We start from the raw sequence: 16,290 nt of genomic DNA on the forward strand, positions 1-16,290 counted from the left end.
AGAACCCTGAAGTTTGATTATTTTACATTCAAGTAAATTGTTAATTTCATTATACTTCAATTGTTTTCTGTGTATTCATTTGATGAAGAAAGGGGTTATATATATATATATATATATATATATATATATATATATATATATATATATATATATATATATATATATTAGACTTATTGCAAATACATTATTCTAGCAGCGAGATGCATTAAAATCCCATTTCACCATTTATGTGAATGCAGTTTAGGGGAAGACATAACAAAGACAGTTACACAAAAACAAGTTAAAGTGAGTAAATAATCACACTTAACCCATTCAGTTGAAAATACTAAGTTTATTAATACGAACTCAGGGCGCTCTCTTACCTTTCTGAAAATAGGACAGGGTTAAAAGCGCTACAATCTGAACAGTTTATGATATTGAATTGTAATCCTCAGTGTTTGGGAGTAGTTAACTACATGTAGCGGCGCTAGTTTAACTACATTTTTCAGTAACTTGTATGTAGTTCAGCTACTTTTAAAACAGTGTAGCTTTTCCAGTAGTTAACTACATTTTCCTGCAAGTAGCGGTGTAACGCGACCAAAAGCTACAAGCTACATTCCGTTTTGTGTTCTGCGATGCATTGAAGCAGCACAGCGTCTTCAGATCACGAACTAAAACCGTGCATTACCGCCATCTCTTGTTATATCACGCATCTTGCAGCTTTATCAGTTCAGAAGTTCATCGAGAAGAGATCGCCTGCTTATTATGTAAAGGACAGGAGTGAGTTCACTGCACGAATCGATTAGTAGCCTAAAGGTTGCCCTTAATTTATAAACAAATGATTAACGCTGTCTGTGCCATAGACCTCAAGCACATACAGGTGAATAATAGCATTTTTAAATTGATTGTCCTGCTTTATTGCAGCCTATATGTATGCGAACTATTTTATTACAGTGGTGACCCGTATGGAGTCAAATTAATGCCTTAAAGTTTTGCACAAAAATAAAGTTTTGCAAACAAATAAAGAATTGCAAAGGAAAAATAAAGTATTGAGCGGAAAAAATTGACTCCATAGACCCGCCTTAGTCTAATCTGTCCCGCCAGTTTTATAATGAACATAAGATCCCTAGTGAAAAAAAGTATACTTTATTGTATTTTAAATATATTCGCTTTTTCTATAGTACACTGCAAATATACTAACAAAAAATGTACTATCATTAAATATATAAAAAGTATATTAGTATCATATTTTCACAATGCAACTTTTAACACACTTTAAAACAATTGTACTTTAGTATATTTTAGAAAAATATACTTGAAGTGTAAGTTCAGTTTATTTTTTTAAAAGTGTATTTATTTGCACTTTATAAAAATATATTTGAGGTATATTTTAACAGTGTGCTGAAAATGATCATTGTAACAATGCACTGAAAGTATATTTAAAAAATACATTATTTAATATCCTGAAGTTGAAGTGTATTTAAAGTTAAATTTGAGTATATTTTTTAAGTTTACTTATTCATCCTTGGAATTCATTATATTACTTGTGCTTATTTCAGTATGAATGCATTAAGCCCATTTAGTATATGCAGTGTAGCCTATACAATTTCCAAATATGTGTAAATGTTTATTGAGTTTACACTGGCAGAATCATTTTACAATCGTACACACAAATCTATATTAAACAACACACCAGCAGAACAAGTAATGCGAAAAATATGTCGAGTGGTTACTATATGGGGAGGCTGCAGACCTGGAGCCGGTAGATATAGGCCCCAAGCAGTTTTACGCCCCAAGCAGTTTTACGCCCCTGTTGTTCCTCATGCGTCCAATAGGGGGAGAAGGAAATACGGCGAATAACACTATATTGGGAGGCTGCAGACCTATGACCTACTGTAAAATGTATTATTTATATTTATTTATAAACTGTTTTTATATACAGGAGACTGACTGATATATGATGTTATGAATTTATATTAAGCTACATTTAAATATTAACCATATTTAGGCCATTAGACATACAGTACTGTGTAGATCCTAAATGAAATATCTGCTGTATAATTCAAAATTGGTTGTCATACAGCTACAAAACATGTCCTACATAGCATTTTATGAAGACAAACACAATTTAACCCTTTTCTAAAATTCCAAGGGTCATTTAAAAGAAAGAGACAATATTGTTGTTCACAAAAAAATTTATTAACACCATGACTTTTATTTCTTAACAGCATGACTCCTGTAAATTCTGCATGACTCCTGTAGACTCTCCTATGGCTTGCCACTCTTCTTTAATTGTTTTTTTTTTATCCTGCTGTCAAAGTGCTCCCGCTCACTGATAAAAATAAATAAAGCAAAAGTTGCATAGTGGTAGAAACAATGGTTAATTATAAATATTTCCTTTATAGGATCCTTACAGTACCTTGCGTCAATGACAGGTCCTCGCAGGAATTTCTCCTCAGCCTCCAAGATGGACACATGTTCCACAACAGCAAGAGCACAGATGATGGACTACCAGAGAAAGAATTGAGATTTATCACAGCCCAAATAAGCCAAGCATCATTTTGCATGTTTAGTTTTTTGTTGTTTTTTTTTACAACAAAACCAAAAGTGCCTTTTCTATATTAAGCACAAAACTATTATTTTTAACGCAATGGTCTAACATTATGGATAAACTATTTGACATTAAAAACAATGTGAATATGACACCATGCTGAGCACAACTAACACATAAGTCCTACCTCTGGAAAAAGGACATCCATAATAAATCTGATCTGGTCACTGTGGGTGTGTGTGGGTGTACTGTTCAGAATTGAATTCAGGTGAGTGTAGATAATATCAATTTGTTCCCGATCTTCAATGAACAATGGCACAGGCACTTTCTTTATGGAACACTTGGAAAAAGTGTCAAGCCTGTGATTTTTTTTGTCCATTGATGATGGACTGTGCAGAGAAAACTGAAAATTACATTAAAAACATTTCCATGTATGTGTAAGTTGTTTACTAAACAAGCTATTGGTTTAGAATGCAGTTAAAAAAATGCATTCTTGATGCATGTACCTGAATGTGGTCATCAGTTCCTCTTGCCACAATGAAGTCCACCAGAGCCCGGTTGGATAACTTTCGGTTCCTCTCGGCAACATGTTGTGGAGACTTAGAGATTTGCATACATACATACATGCCTATTATAAATGTGTATTTTGTGTGTTCACATCATAGACTGTCAAAAAAAAAAAAAAAAAAAAAAAATTCACACATTTGTGATTATCCACTCTAATGTGCTCCAGAAACCATGTGGAGTATGTTTAAATGCAAGGAGTAAACAGGGTCTTACCAGAAGAAGCCATGTCACGCAAGCTAAAGACAGACAACAAGATAAAAATAAAAATTTAATTAATTTTAAAATTGAGTGAGACAGAGCGGGTAAAGATAAGACTAAGGGCAGCTTAACCTACACGTGGTTAGCTAAGTTTGAGTCAGACAGAACATCTGACTCAATCAAGTACTTTTGCCTCTCGAAATAAATTATTGACCCATCTTTTGAATTGATATCGCATCAATCATTTATAAATAATAAATGTTGCACAATACAATCAACAACAATAACTTTAGGAGATTATTTACATACCTCAATTTGTATCGCTTCAAAAAAGGTCTGCTGCTATCATACAGATATGGTCTGCTGTTCTGATGACTAGGCTCATATACTAATATACAGCCTCCCCCTACTGGACGCATGAGGAACAACAGGGGCGTAAAACTGCTTGGGGCGTAAAACTGCTTGGGGCCTATATCTACCGGCTCCAGGTCTGCAGCCTCCCCCTACTCAGTGGTTAAACTTATCGGAATTCAAATGTCTCTTCAACTTGGTCTGTGACCAATCAGATTTTGTTGCTTACTGCCTTCAGCCAATCAGAGCTGCTGACGTCACGGTCGTCGTCTGAATCCCCTCACTCAGTCACTCAGGTGAAGTATAATGTCGCAAATGTATTAATTTATTTAATAAAACACTGAAAGCGCAATACATCGCTCAATCTTGGGGATTCTGGCCAGTTCAATCAAGTGACATCGCAGCCTGACCGTGATGGTGACGACAACTGGCTAATCTAATGGCCTACGCGATCCTGAAAGAACCGGAGAAAAGTGCTGCTATTGGGAGGTGAGTTGTAGTCTACCAGTTAACAAACTTTATTTTATTTTCGTTAACAAACGGAGAGCGATATTTCGGTTTGATATCTCCTTTTTGAGTCTGTGTGTGGTGGTTTATGGCACGTTTGTATGCAGCACCAAAACATGATTGGTCAAATCGGCCCGTATTCTGTACGATATTAATTCAAAAAGTGTTGAATGCTTGACTATGTACCGAAAACAATATCGACATGCCATACTGATACAGTTTCCTGCTGCTTATCCTCATTTACTGTTCAAAAATAGTATTGGTTCAATGTAGGATTTAGACAGACTATTGTAAACGTGAATAAAGAGTTGAACATGCTGTCTTATATCTTTGGTATATTCTGTCAACAGATGCTGTTTTTCACAAGTCTCTGCGGTCATCATTGTGCCATCAGACACAATGAGAAGATCATCAGAAAATGGAATATAATGTGTCATTTGTATTTGTGTATAGAGGGTCACCACTTGGGTAAAGTTGGTTTTATATTCGCACATTCGGACATCCGTATTCAATAGCCTTGTTAATCACACTACATTGGACATTCAGTGGACATTCACAAGTAAATATGCCATTAAAACAATACTTGCCTATTTTGATTGACTGTGAAAAATGTTGTAAGTTGACAATCGTTGGTTGTCAATATCACGTCGATGCTTAAAATCCGCAAACATTAATTTATTGCACATTTATTGGAAAGTCTGAATTTATCAGAAGTCCGAATGTGCGAATATAAAACCAACTTTACCGAAGTAGGGTCACCATGGTCCAATTTTTTTTTTTTTTTTTCTTTAATGACAAACATGGTAAGTTTTGCTGAATCTACGTTTAAATAAAAACTATTGGATTTGTCAATGAATGATGTCTCTTCATTAGTGATGTTCTTACATTTTATTTATTTTAATGGCCTTGAAAACAAATGCATTCAACTTCGGTAAAATGTGTTAAACTGTATTTAAATAGTAGCACAACTGTATTGTGTGAGATTATGTAATTATGTAAGTACAGTAGTCAACATTTGAAGTGGTTCAAAAAAGTTAGGACAACTTTGATTAAAGGTTTTGATCCGCTTCAAATGTTGACTATATTATACAAAGTATAAGTAATAACAAAGTGTATTGTTATTGACTGCAAAGTGTGTAATGTTTAATATTTGGAATAAGCCAAAGGTACTGAGCATACAGTATATACTATTACCTGTAAAATAATATATTCAGTGTATATTGCTTGTGACACTCGTAATTATTTTGTAATGTACTTAAATCAAGAATAAAGTGTACTTATAACACAAAGTGTACTCATAACAGAAATAAAGTATACTTATAATAGAACGTATATTATAACAAAAATATATACTTTTAACACAAATAAAGTATACTTATAACACAAATAAAGTACACTTTAATATCACTAATCAAGCATGTAATTAGTCCCTACACAGACATATACTTAAAGTGTACTAAGTATACTTGAAGTTGTTCCAATTTAGCACACATAAGTATACTAAATATACTTAAAGTTGTATTTTAATACTACTTAATTTAAACTTAAATATACTTAGTACAAAATTAGTTGTTTCAAAATAACACACTTTAAATTAACTAATCATTAACACACTTGAAATATACTAATAATTAGTCTTGCTGCAAGTATACTTGGTATACTTTTTTCACTAGGGATCACTAACGCGGTGTTTTGAGTCATTGCATTGGCAAAGCATCCGTCAATTGAACAGAAAAAAATCGCACCATAGCTTAGTGCGCTTATCACACAGCAAAGGCTGATCTAATAAAATTGCTCGGGTATAAGAATGTTTACGCGAGAAGCGCATGATTCGCGTCTCAAAGCTTCATCACTGCATGTGCTGTGAGTTTAACCTGCATTTTTCCGTGTTTACAATTTAAGTTCCGGTTCGGTTTAAGCGCAGGTCCGGTTCCAGAATCAAATCACTGAGGGTGCTTCTGACAGAGGGTGCTATAGTAAAGTGCAGATGTAATGTGTAAACAACGGTTCCACCATAATAAGAATAACAATGTATAGTGAGACATTTAAGACTTTAAGTCATTTTACAAATAATTTGAATAGAATTTCAAAAATATTAATACCAAAATTCTAATATTTTTCTAGTCTGCATTTACATTGCTTATTATTATTCTTATTATTGCATATTTTTGTCCCGTGTTATGGTTATGGTAGCAATTTTGAGCATGAATCCTGCATTTATATGTAGAAATCACTTCTGAAACTGCAGAGTGCAATTGGTGGTCGGTCCTCTCATAGCATGAAAAACAAAACTTATATTAAAGTTCTGAATGTGTTATCTATAAAGCGTGCAAAGAGAGTCAGTGTGAGATATAGGCTACATTTGAGTATTGTATCTTTTGATATAGTTTACAAAATAAAACAGTACGCTTTGAAATCATAATTGTAGTGCATTGCTTTGTTTTAAACCCCAAACATCTTATGTAAACATTCTTCATAAGTTATCCAGTTATTTGTAATAAGCCATGTCATAAAAAAAAAAATAAAAAAAATTAAAAGTAGTTTCAAAGTAGCTAGCTACTTTTTGATAGTAACTTGTAGTGTAGCTAACTACTTTTTCAAAATGGTAGCTTGACTGTAGTTTAACTTTAATTTATGAGCGTGTAGCTTGTCAAACTACAGTTTCAGAGTAGCTTCCCCAACACTGGTAATCCTTGACCACCAAAACATAGTAGACACCTTTTCTGTGTTACCATGTTTGATTTAGGAGATGTGTCAGGGTTCTGCCCTGACAGCCCTGTCTGTTTTGTCTTTGTTTAATGTGTCCATGTTTATGTTGTGTCTGAGCACATGGCTTTGTCTGTGTTTGTGTCTGCCATGTGCTCCTCTGTTCCCTCCTCCTTGTTTGTTACCACGCCCTTTGGTCTAGTCCTTGTTTAGTCCTTGTTTGTTATTAGTGTTCTCACCTGTTCCCTGCTCTCTTTCTTGTTGAGTCCTCGTTAGTCTAAGTGTTGTCACCTGTTCCTCGTGTTCTTTGCCTCCTTTATATTGTGCACTCTTTCCCTCATGTCTTTGCCAGTTCGTTAAACTTTGTGCCTATATTCTAGTCTTTTGTTCACCTAAGCTCATAGTGGTGTAGAAGATTCTCATATCCATTTTTGTCATCGTTGCCTTTTTGTTTCAGACCATCTAACCACCTGTCTTGTCTAGCCCTGGTAGTGTCTCTGGTCTCCCCCTGTCCTGTCCTAGACTCACTGAGGATCCCTGTGGCTGCTATATCTCTCCGCCAAGCAGCCAGACTGGTTCTGTGCCTGATCGTATCTGAAGGTTCAAGCTACTTATGCTGGTTGATCCTGTCCGGCTCCCGCTACTGCTTTGGGCCTCATTTTGCGCACTTGCCAATGTTCACCGGCCTGCTTACTACCTGGGCTGTTCTCAGTGGCTGTTCCCTCAGCGTGCTCGTCTTTGTGTCTCACCCCCTTCCTACCATTAGGACTGTGTTCACCTCCTCACCCTCTATATTCCAAGTCTGTCAATAAACCTGTAAAACTCATCCTGCTTTTGAGTCCTCCCTCACAGATCCCTGACAAGATGATACAAAATAGGAATAAAAATCGCCTTTTTTGTGATGGCTTCATTTCTGAAATGGTTCAGATCCCCAAACTGTTCAAGTGTTCCATGTTTCATGAAAAATGTTTTTATTCATTTTTACTTATCACTTTGGCAGATAAGAAGTCCTCGTTCTTATCTGCCAAAGTGGTAACATCAAAATACCTAAATAAACTGATCAGCAATTTAGACTTAGTTGTATTCGCTAAGATATATTAAGGGTGCTTTCACACTTGGTTTGATTGCCTGGACCGAAGTTCGATTATTCCCCCCCGCCCACTGCGCCCACTGGACTGTGTTCACATTACATTATTTGGGTCCGACCCGCGGTTCGTTTGCATCATCAAACCAGCAGCTGTTTACTACGTTGCTTAGTAACGATGAGACGGCGGCAAAATACATAACGTTTATATTTTTGTTTTTGAACCGTTGGTTTTGTTCATAACGGCTCTTGCGTCTATCTGCCGTGAATGTAGAATGCTGAAGGCGAGCAGAAATGAGAAAAGCTACGCTACAGCTGTTTGCAGCACGTCAGTCACGCTCGTCGGGAAAGTGAGGGAAACACTTTGGGTGCTTTCACACCTGCCTCATTTAGTTCGGTTGAATCGTACCAGAATTCGTTTGCCCCTTTGGTGCCGTTCGTTTGGGCAGGTGGGAAAGCAGCAATCGCACTCGGGTGCGCACCAAAAGCGGACCAAACAAGCGTACCGAGACCTGCTTGAAGAGGTGGTCTCGATACGCTTTCAAACGAACTCTGGAGCGGTTCGCTTGAGATGTGAAAGCAATCGACTTAGTTAACGGACCAACGAACCAAATTATATAATTTTCATAATGGAAAATATGATATAAAAATCATTCTGTGAGTGAGCACATTATTTACAATATCTGAAAGCCAACAATCGCCTCTGGTGTGTAATTACACTTCTCCGTGCGAGAATGCTGTCCCGACGAAGTCTCAATTCCCGCTCTGCTTCATTACAAAATTCAAATGGTCTCTCTCGACAGACACACAGACAACAGGTCACCTACTAGACAGTGCTGAGAAATTCAGAGATGGAGAGAGAGAAAGAGCGCGGATTTGAATTTGCCGCAGCAAATATGAATTAACTGCGGGAGAGAGCTACATTTATAAAGTGTTTGTGTGTGTCTCGACAGTTACAAATAAAGCCACAATAAACTCATGGAGCAAACTTGTAAATCATTATTTTGATGGATGACGCAGAGAAAATTCTGACTAATAAGAGGACAGTTTGTTTTACTCCCATGTGACTTACGCATTTTGGTACGTTTTAAATTTTTGCCATGTGAAAGCGAACCGAACCAAGAAAAAAAAGCAACATTGTAACAAATTTAGTCCCTGTTTCGGAACAAAACAAGCGATCCATATGTGAAAACACCCAAACATACATTTTTATCAAATTATATGGCATTAATAGCGGTTCACTTTCGCAATTTGGTACGTTTGCATTCATATCAGAAGCGAACCGTACCGGAGTTCACTTGAACCGCACCCCAGACCACCCTTTCTAAGTGGACTCGGGTACGGTTCGCGGTTGCGCACCCGAGTTCAGAAGACCGTGTTCACATCATCCAAACGTACCGAACTCTGACGTCAATCGAACCAGGGTGCGCACCAAAAGTGCTAATGTGAAAGCACCCTGTAATCTCATTTGACACTTCCCATAAATTGCAGACACTTACATTTTCTTACTTTATTACACACTGAATATTCCTGTGTTGTCTGTAAAAGCACATCACTAGAGGAAGACTTCTCCTCAACTGATTAAAAACTCCTCATGGCTCCCCCTTGTGGAAAAATAGAACATTACAGTAAATAGGAAGACAGTAAAAAAAAAAAAGTACACTTCTATAATGAACGTAAAGTGCTCTATTTTCGTGCACTAATTTTGTACTTAATACACAAAAAAATCTTCTTTAGTACTTCTTTAGATATTCTTAAGAAAATCTAAGTGTACTCAATGTGCTATTTTGAGACACCATGAAATCTGAAATAAAATGTGCTTTTATCTCTGTATTTAAAAAATGTACTTGGTTACCACTTGTAGTGGTAACCAAATATATAAGTGGTAACCAAATACATTTTTTAAATTACCTCAAGTAATAAATGAGGTGCTTTACACTTTAAACTCTTTACCCTGCAAACCTCTTTCAATATCAAAGTTCACAGCCTGCAAACTCTCATTAAAATATATCATCATCACACAGCAGCAGCTCTTCTCTGAGATGAGATCTTCACATGCTCAACCAGAAAGAAAACAGTGGCAATTCCCACCAGACCAGACAAAACCAGTCGAATCAGAGCTTCAGTGACTCCACAATGATCCAGACAATCTGAAAGAGAAGAGACTTATTTATAAACATCTTATGTCTTAGGAAATGTTTCTGTGGAAAAACAGATGCTGTACAGAGGTAATTGTGTCAGGAAAGGTTTTGTGGTAAATGTTGTTCTCATACCTTCACGTCGTGGGCAGATCTCGTTCCTGTGAAGACTGACGCTCTTGTTGCTCACTGGATTTGCAGCCGTGCAGCTGTAGATCTCCGGATCATTGTAATGAAGCTCTAATGGTAAACTGAGTTTGATGCTGAGATCAGGATTGCTGGTTTGATTCACCATTTCATTCCCTTTATACCACGAGATGAACACGTCTCGATCATTCCTCACAGAGCAGAACACAGAGCAGAAATCTTCTACTGTTTGTGACTGATTCAAAGCACCTGGTAAGGATTTGTTGTGTATAAGTTACATCTCAATATTCAGAAGGTCTTTAATCTCAGGATTTATGGCTTTAATGACTCCTAAATAAGCTCTTCCCCCTTTTGCCCAGCAATGATTTATAGGTCAGGACCCTACAGGACAAGAGAGCAACTGAATAATCTGACTTTAAAAGACTCACCTGAAGATTGGTGCGCAGTAACCAATGAGTTCTTCTCAATAGCAGGTACAGAGACAGGTGCTTTAGGACAAGAGGAATCATGTACATCTTTTAATGAGCCCATTTTGCAGAAACCATTTAATTTATTCATTAAGTGACTTCCTTTATCTAAACATTATGATAATGTAATGTATAATAGTGTGCAGCAGCTGTTAATTACCATATACGTTAACTTTGAACTTCTTCTCAGAGATGTGCAACGTGATGGTGAATGATACTTCATAAAGTCCAGAATCTCTGGTACTGATATTCTGAATGGTCAGTGATCCGTTCTCTTGATCTAGATGCAATCTGCCAGCAAATCTATCTTCAAAACTGGTAAAAAGTTCTCCATTATTTATCTGTGCTATACGGGTGGTAAGACGGCCACTTTTAAAAAGCCATGTTGTCTCAGAGTCTCTCTTCAGTTGAGCTCCTGTATGTAGAGTCAGGACGTCTCCCTCCATCACTGTCTTTACGTCATCCTGATTACCATTCACAAGATCTGAAACAATATGAATATGCATTAAATATAGGTTATATGTTGTTGATTTGTGTTTGAAATTATTTGTTTCTTATTCTTCAGAAGACAAGATAAATACAATTGTTAATTAAAGCACTTCTGACAACTCACTGCTGCAGAAATGCAGATATTCCCAGTTGAAATGGCAAGTAATTAAAAAAAAAAGTAATTTTAACTGTAAAATATTGTAAAAACATAGGTTAACAGTAACTTCCCACACTATATACAGGGGGTAAAAGATTTAACCAGACATTTTACAGTAAAATACTGTTAAATGTACAGTGTTTAGTTATGCACATTTAGTTTTTATGTTACATCTTCTGTTGTTTAACGAATGTTTATTGCATTATTTTAGTGTCGTGTGTGATACCATGATAGTGTTTTGAGTTTGCGTGAATGATTGTGTGCACCTTCTGTACTAGTGTAATTCAGCTTGTGGAAGGTCTACTTGTGATGAACTTCTTATGTGGCTTCCTCTTGCACCATTATGGTGGTTGGCAGTATGTTAAAGGTACAAAATAGATTTTAGTATCAGTGTGCATTGTTGGGTTTGCTGGTTTAAATAGCAAATTTCTTATTTGTTAATTACAGTTATACTGTAAAATTTATGAGTTATTCTGTAAACTTGTTTACATTTTTACTGTATTTTTACAGGATTATTCTGGCAACCACAGCTGCCAGGATTGTTTAATAAAAACAATGGTATTTTTTTTACAATGTGTATTTGAAACGTTCTATGTATGAAAGTTACATCTGTTTATTTAAATCAGTGGTCACCAACCTTTTTAAGCCCAAGATCCCTGACCTCGACCTTTTTGAAAGACAAGATCTACTTCATAGAAAAAGACAGCCCAGATTGTATTTAGTATTTTTTTTCGTGGTCAATGTAGATTCTGATTTATTTAGCCTATTTATTTATTTTTTTTACAAGCAAATTGGCCGATTCTGATACTGGTTGCAGATATTTATTATTAATATTATTATAATAAACAAAAATATATAGCCATTTCAAATTAGAGGGAACCACTGCTTTTTAATCACAATCCAAACAAAGATGCTACGCACGTTGCATGAGCAGTTGTTTTCCCTCCTGAAAAATCCAGCTAAAACCAGCCTAAGATGGTCAGGCTGATTTTGGCTGGTCTCCCAGCCTGGCTTAGCTGGTTTTAACTGGTCTCCTAGCCTGGTCAGTGTCATAGCTGGTTTTAGAGGGGTTTTGACTTTTGACCAGCTTAAACCAGCTGAACACCTGCTAACCCAGGCTGGGAGACAAGTTAAAACCAGCTACTTCCAGCTTAAACCAGCTAAAACCAGTCAACCAGCTTAGGCTGGTTTTAGCTGGATTTTTCAGCAGGGTTTTTATTTGAATTAGATTTAATTTCAAGATTTAAAGCAAAAACAGTACGGTCTGACTTTATCTTTGTGAAATTATAAATGTTACACACATAAAAAAGGCATAAAAAAAACAGCAGGCTGAATGAGACGCAGATTCACTCTCTGACAGCAGGTGGCGCTTATGGAGCAGCAGTGATACAGTGTTTCCTTGGTTACCGCTGTAAACAAAGCTGAAATGCGCTAATAATTAGCTACTTTATTCGGAAGTAAGAGGAAAATAAAATGCCATTGCCATCGAAATCTTGTGAGCGTCTCTGCCTGCTACAGAATTTTCTCTTCTTCGCGTCCGTCTTCAGCGTCTCTGGCCTCTTGTTAACGGCCGTTTACAGACTCAGACGTAATGTGGGCTATTTACCTTTATCTGTCTGCCCCAGTAGTTCCAGAAAATAACATAAAAATAAATACAAAAATACAGTACAAAGACTGGAGAAATGTAATGTATTTTTGTACTCATATTTCTGTTATTTTCGCGAGCTGCTGGAACAGTGATAAAGATCGACCGGTCGATCACGATCGACGGGTTGGCGACCACTGATTTAAATGCTTACATTTTATTTGTATCAGTGTGCAAAAAAGCGTGCTAAAACCACAAATTCTCACACATCATAATCTAATTCAACAACTTCCCCTCTCTCAAGATTGCATTCTCAGCTTTGATTCATGCATTACATTTAAACAATTACACCAATCCAAAGTGGCTTACAAATGAGGAACATTGCTATTGGTCATAAATTAGATCTTTTGACTCACTGATCAGGCATAACATTGAACATAATATTGTGTTGGTCCTCGTTTTGCAGCAAAAACAGCCCTGACCTGTCGAGGTATGGACTCCACTAGACCCCTGAAGGTGTGCTGTGGTATCTGCACCAAGATGTTAGCAGCAGATCCTTTAAGTCCTGTAAGATGTGAGACGGAGCCTCCATGGATCGGACTTGTTTGTTCAGCACATCCCACAGATGCTCGATTGGATTAAGGTCTGGGGAATTTGGAGGCCAAGTCAACACCTCAAAAGTCAACACCTCAAATTGTTTTGCTCCTCAAACCATTCCTGAACCATTTTTGCTTTGTGGCAGGAGCATTATCCTGCTGAAAGAGGCCACAGCCACCAGGGAATAACGTTTCCATGAAACGGTGTACATGGTCTGCAGCAATGCTTAGGTAGGTGGTAAGTGTCAAAGTAATATCCACATGGATGGCAGGACCCAAGTTTCCCAGCAGAACATTGCCCAAAGCATCACACCGCCTCCGCCGGCTTGCCTTCTTCCCAAAGTGCATCCTGGTGTCATGTGTTCCCCAGGTAAGAGACGCACACGCACCCGGCCATCCACGTGATGTAAAAGAAAACATGATGACCACCTTCTTCCATTGCTCCGTGGTCCAGTTCTGATGCTCACATGTCCACTGTTGGTGCTTTCGGCGGTGAACAGGGGTCAGCATGGGCACCCTGACTGGGCTGCAGCTATGCAGCTCCATACGTGTGTATTCTGACACCTTTCTATCAGAACCACCATTAACTTCTTGAGCAGTTTGAGCTACAGTCGCTCGTCTGTTGGATCGGAGCCTTCGCTCCACACGTGCATCAGTGAGCTTTGGCCGCTCATGACCCTGTCTCCGGTTCATCACTGTTCCTTCCTTGGAGCACTTTTGATACTGACCACTGCAGACCGGGAACACCCCACAAGAGCTGCAGTTTTGGAGATGCTCTGACCCAGTCGTCTAGCCATCACAGTTTGGCTCTTGTCAAACTCGCTCAAATCCTTACGCTTGCCCATTTTTCCTGCTTCTAACACATCAACTTTGAGGACAAAATGTTCACTTGCAGCCTAATATATCCACCCACTAACAGGTGCCGTGATGAAGAGATGATCGGTGTTATTCACTTCAGCTGTCAGTGCTCATGATGTTATGCCTGATCAGTGTATATCCTTAACAACTACCAATACAAGTCAAATTTCTAAGACAGTAAAAACAACTACATTATCACCACATGCTTCATGACTTGCTAGGGGGAAATCTGTGAAAGAAGGGTAAAAATGTATGTAAAAGCAACATTAAAGTATATGAGCAAACACTCCAATGTCCAAACACACACTGAATAGATGTATGGACACAGTATGTGTTAACAGGTTGCAGTGTTTTAGTAATTGTTTGGTCTACTTCTCTCTCGAAGATGATTTCGCTGTAGGTGAGATGTCCTCTTACCACACAGGAAATATTCATCACTGCTGCCCCTGCTCAGATCATAACCCCTTCCGTTAAAGTGACGCATAGATTCACTTTTATTTTCATGGAACAACAAGAGGAACCCACTAAGTTTTTCCACAAAGACTTCAGCCATTTCTTCGAACTACTTTTGAATATATGTGATTTGAATTAGAGTAGCCTACTCAAAACATGCTCTTACAATATTTACTTTACTGCTTGTATGTCAAAGGTACTGAACATATCATACACTGACCTTCATGATTAACGGAGCATTTCTAGACTTACTCTATGAAACAACAGTGATTGTTCATTTTGATGTGTACAGCAAGATTTATTAAACACATTTACTGTGAAAATTGATTGTCAAGGATATTTCACATGGCCAAAAGTAAAAGAAAAAAACATAAAGATCATAAAGAAACCAAATATATTAGCAGTAATATACATATATATTTAGCAATACAAAATATCATACTAGAAGACTGCAAAAAATTACAAAATAAGTGCAAAGACCAACTACTGAATGTGTTTCAGCAAGAGAGCAACCAGAATTGAATTAAAATCTAATGAAAGAAAACAACAAACAATCAAAAACAATATGAGGTTTTAGATATCTTACCTTTAACACTGATGAAAAACACAATGAAAACCCACATCCTGATGAACATTCATCAGTTCGTGTCTTCTGTTGATGTCTCATCTGGAGCTCACTCGAGCAGTATGAACATGTGACTTCTTCTCAGTGAAGATATTGAGTTTCATCAGGAAGTGATCAAGAAATCACTTACACCAACTTGCAGTAAAAGACCATTTATTTGAAATGATGACACTTGCTATTTAAAAAAAGTCATGTAAAAGTAAAACACAGAGTCTACAGGGTTCCCTAAATTAATTTTCACTTTTGGTTATTCCTTAGTATGCAACTAATACTTTGGAACCAAAACTATAAAACTGGATTTTCTCTAGAAATTATGACTTCATAAAGTTTTTACTAATTTCCATGACTTTTCCAGGCCTATATCATAAGCCAAGGAAGCAACATCAGTGCAGGTTAATAAAAAAATCAGGAATTTAGACTTTAAATTTAAACTCTATTCTCAAAGAAGTAATGCTCATATCTCACTTGATACTTCCCACTCATAAATCACATGACGCTTCGAAAATTTAGCAGTTGTGCATGTTTATTCATCATGGGAAGTCCTCTCAAATCCTCTCTTCACAGGTGTTGGGTCAGCTGAAGTCTTCGTAAGAGGCTGGATCCAAACTGGAGCTGACATGAATTCGCTCACGAGGAAAAATCTAAGATAACGTAAATAAATTATGGAGTGCCTCAAGGATCTGTATTAGGCCCTCTGTTATTTTCAATATATATATGCTGCCACTTTTATTAAATATTATTAGAAAACATGGAGTTAGTTTCCACTGTTATGCTGATGATACTGATGTTATATAAATTATCCAAGCTGGCAGAGTGTGTTAAAGATATAAAA

At 37.0% G+C, this 16,290-nt stretch overlaps 1 protein-coding gene across 1 annotated transcript; it reads right to left on the bottom strand.

Annotated features, from left to right (window-relative positions):
- Positions 1-9,943: 9,943 nt before the first annotated feature.
- Positions 9,944-15,538, bottom strand: LOC137009776 (CD48 antigen-like). Its single transcript, XM_067372277.1, has 5 exons — positions 15,420-15,538; positions 10,856-11,179; positions 10,657-10,716; positions 10,217-10,477; positions 9,944-10,093 (listed from the first exon to the last, which is right to left on the bottom strand). The coding sequence occupies exons 1-5, from the start codon at positions 15,466-15,468 to the stop codon at positions 9,960-9,962; spliced, it is 828 nt and encodes a 275-aa protein (XP_067228378.1). The 5' UTR covers positions 15,469-15,538; the 3' UTR covers positions 9,944-9,959.
- Positions 15,539-16,290: the final 752 nt, after the last annotated feature.

The sequence above is a fragment of the Chanodichthys erythropterus genome, chromosome 20 (genome assembly GCF_024489055.1).
Source record: "Chanodichthys erythropterus isolate Z2021 chromosome 20, ASM2448905v1, whole genome shotgun sequence".
Taxonomy (NCBI): domain Eukaryota; kingdom Metazoa; phylum Chordata; class Actinopteri; order Cypriniformes; family Xenocyprididae; genus Chanodichthys; species Chanodichthys erythropterus.

Excerpts from the sequence above, each read along its gene's own strand:
- LOC137009776 (XM_067372277.1), bottom strand. The coding sequence starts at position 15,468 with ATGTTCATCAGGATGTGGGTTTTCATTGTGTTTTTCATCAGTGTTAAA. Across the intron at positions 10,717-10,855 it reads GTTCAAAGTTAACGTATATG|CACCTGTCTCTGTACCTGCT; the intron begins GTAATTAACAGC and ends CTTGTCCTAAAG. Across the intron at positions 10,478-10,656 it reads TACTGCGCACCAATCTTCAG|GTGCTTTGAATCAGTCACAA; the intron begins GTGAGTCTTTTA and ends AATCCTTACCAG.